At 35.6% G+C, this 2431-nt stretch overlaps 1 protein-coding gene across 1 annotated transcript; it reads left to right on the forward strand.

The window, feature by feature from the left end:
• The first annotated feature begins 634 nt into the window (after nt 1-634).
• On the forward strand, nt 635-1799 carry LOC118349244 (ethylene-responsive transcription factor 2-like). The gene has a single exon (XM_035693017.1). The coding sequence runs from the start codon at nt 781-783 to the stop codon at nt 1567-1569; it is 789 nt and encodes a 262-aa protein (XP_035548910.1). The 5' UTR covers nt 635-780; the 3' UTR covers nt 1570-1799.
• The last annotated feature ends 632 nt before the right edge of the window (nt 1800-2431 follow it).

The raw sequence follows: 2431 nt of genomic DNA on the forward strand, positions 1-2431 counted from the left end.
AAAAAATTCCTGATCTTAAAATTTACACAAAAAAATATAATATATTATACAATCAGAATGTTTATTAATTTGTATTATATTTAATTGTAGAGTTAATTAAATTATTATATTAAAAATTTATAAAAATGATCTCATCTTAATTTGTACATGTTCGACTGTAAAATTGACACGTGTACATATAAAATGAATAATTCGATGAGTGGGAGGACTAATAATATATAAAGAAAAAAAATAAATACACATTATTTTTCACAACATTTTACATAATAATATTGTAAAAAGATAAATATTTTTGTAAAATATTTTATAAAATTAATATTATTTTACAAAAATACTGTTATTTTACGATTGGAATTATAAAATATATTATAAAATGTATAGTGTATATGATTCCTAGCATATAAAACTCCAAGTAGTCGACAAGCCACTTTAAAGTCCATGTCTTGACAACGTGTGTCTCACGAATCTGCCGCATTACCGACGTGAGCACATTACGTCAGCATAGCTTCTCAACCACAGTGCAGTGATATCATTTTCAGTCCGTCACGTCGTTCCAACTCCCACACACACACGCACCCCCAATTGCCCACTTGCTTTATCTTCCTGCTGCTAACCGTGCATGTGCTTCTCCTCTCCTCTCTCTCATCCACTATGACTATATAACTCCTTTCCAAACCCTTCCTTCCTACCCCATCTTATCTCTACCCTAACTCTACCTATTCCAAGCTCTATCGCCCACCGAAACTCAAGAACTTCCTGAGTCTCTTAGATTGCACAGACATGAACGAAGCTACCTTGGGTGACTTTGGTTTTCCTCATCTTTGTCACCGAAGTTCCGGATTTAGTGGTCTCTTCCCTTTCCTTACGGAACAGTGGGGAGACTTGCCGTTCCATGTTAACGACTCCGAGGACATGATCGTCTACAACTCCCTCCGCGATGCCGTCAGTTTTGGGTGGTCTCCCTTAGATTTGAAGGCGACGAACGTTAAAGCGGAGCCGGAAGAGATGTCGGAGTTGCCTTCTATTACGGGAATTGTATTGACTCGAGAAGCTGCATCGGCCAGGAAATTGTACGCAAGTTCTTCTTTTATTGATCCGAAAAGCGAAAATCAATCCGAAATTGTGACGGAGACGGCGAAAAAATACTTTCAGAATGCTGACAGGAAAGTGATAAGAGAGAGGCATTACAGAGGAGTGAGGCGAAGGCCGTGGGGGAAGTACGCGGCGGAGATACGTGACCCGGCTAAGAACGGCGCGAGAGTGTGGCTTGGTACGTACGAGACGGCCGAGGAAGCTGCGTTGGCTTATGATGTAGCGGCTTATAGGATGCGAGGCTCCAAGGCTCTGCTTAATTTTCCACACCGGATTGGCTCCGGTGAGCCCGAGCCTGTTAGAATCACTGCTAAGCGCCGGGATCCTGAGGCGGCTTTGGATAGCAGCTCCGCGAAGAAGAGGAAAGGCTTGGCAGCTAACGAAGCCGAGTTAAAAATAGAGAGAGAATCGAATGTGTTCCAGCTGGGACACAAGATGGGCCCTCTTCCAATTGCCGAGCAGTTATTGGTTAGTTGACTCAGGAACAGAATCAATCTTCATACGCAAAGAAAAGAAACAAAGAAACCACTGTGAGGTCTTCGTTTGGTCATCATGTACAAAGTAAATTGCAATGAGTCTTTGTTTGGTCATCATGTACGAAGACGATGGCAATGACTACGTGAAAAACGATGCCACTATAGTATTTTTCAGTGTAATATTCCCTCTGTTTATTGATAAATTAGGATTTGTTTGGAAATAATTTCCTTCTAAAATATTAATTTCATCTCATCTCTAAATATAAATATAAAATTTTTAAACTAATCATTACAATTTTTTCAAACTAATCATTATAACTTTTCCAAATTTTTAAATAAAAAATAATTCAACTTTTTCAAATTTTAAAAAAAAAAAATATTATAAAAAAATATTATAATAATATTTTAACTTTATAATATTTTTTATTAAAATTTTCCTCTAATATTTTTCAAAACTCAAAAAATACTCAACTTAAACTATCTTACTAATATTCATAAAATTCTTATCTTATCTCACTCCCCTAATTGTCATAAAACAAGTCATTGCAAAATGAAGCAGATTATGAACCATCACAAAGCAGTTACCTTTATGAAGCAAACCTTAAGAAGGATTAAAGAGAGATTTTGTGGATAATCCTGTATACATTTTATATAATTAAGTGTTTGCTTACCTTCTGTTAAAAATTCAATGGGTACGTTCAATTCAATTGAAAAGTGAATAGACAAATTTGAAAGATTGATAAAAAAAAAAAATCAACTTATTTTTTATTTAAAGGGTAAACTGTATCTCGCTATAATAAGGTTAGGGGCTTGATATATTGGACCAATTGTTACGAATCACTTTATTATGAAATTTTAGAAGA

The sequence above is a fragment of the Juglans regia genome, chromosome 8 (genome assembly GCF_001411555.2).
Source record: "Juglans regia cultivar Chandler chromosome 8, Walnut 2.0, whole genome shotgun sequence".
In the NCBI taxonomy this organism is placed as follows: domain Eukaryota; kingdom Viridiplantae; phylum Streptophyta; class Magnoliopsida; order Fagales; family Juglandaceae; genus Juglans; species Juglans regia.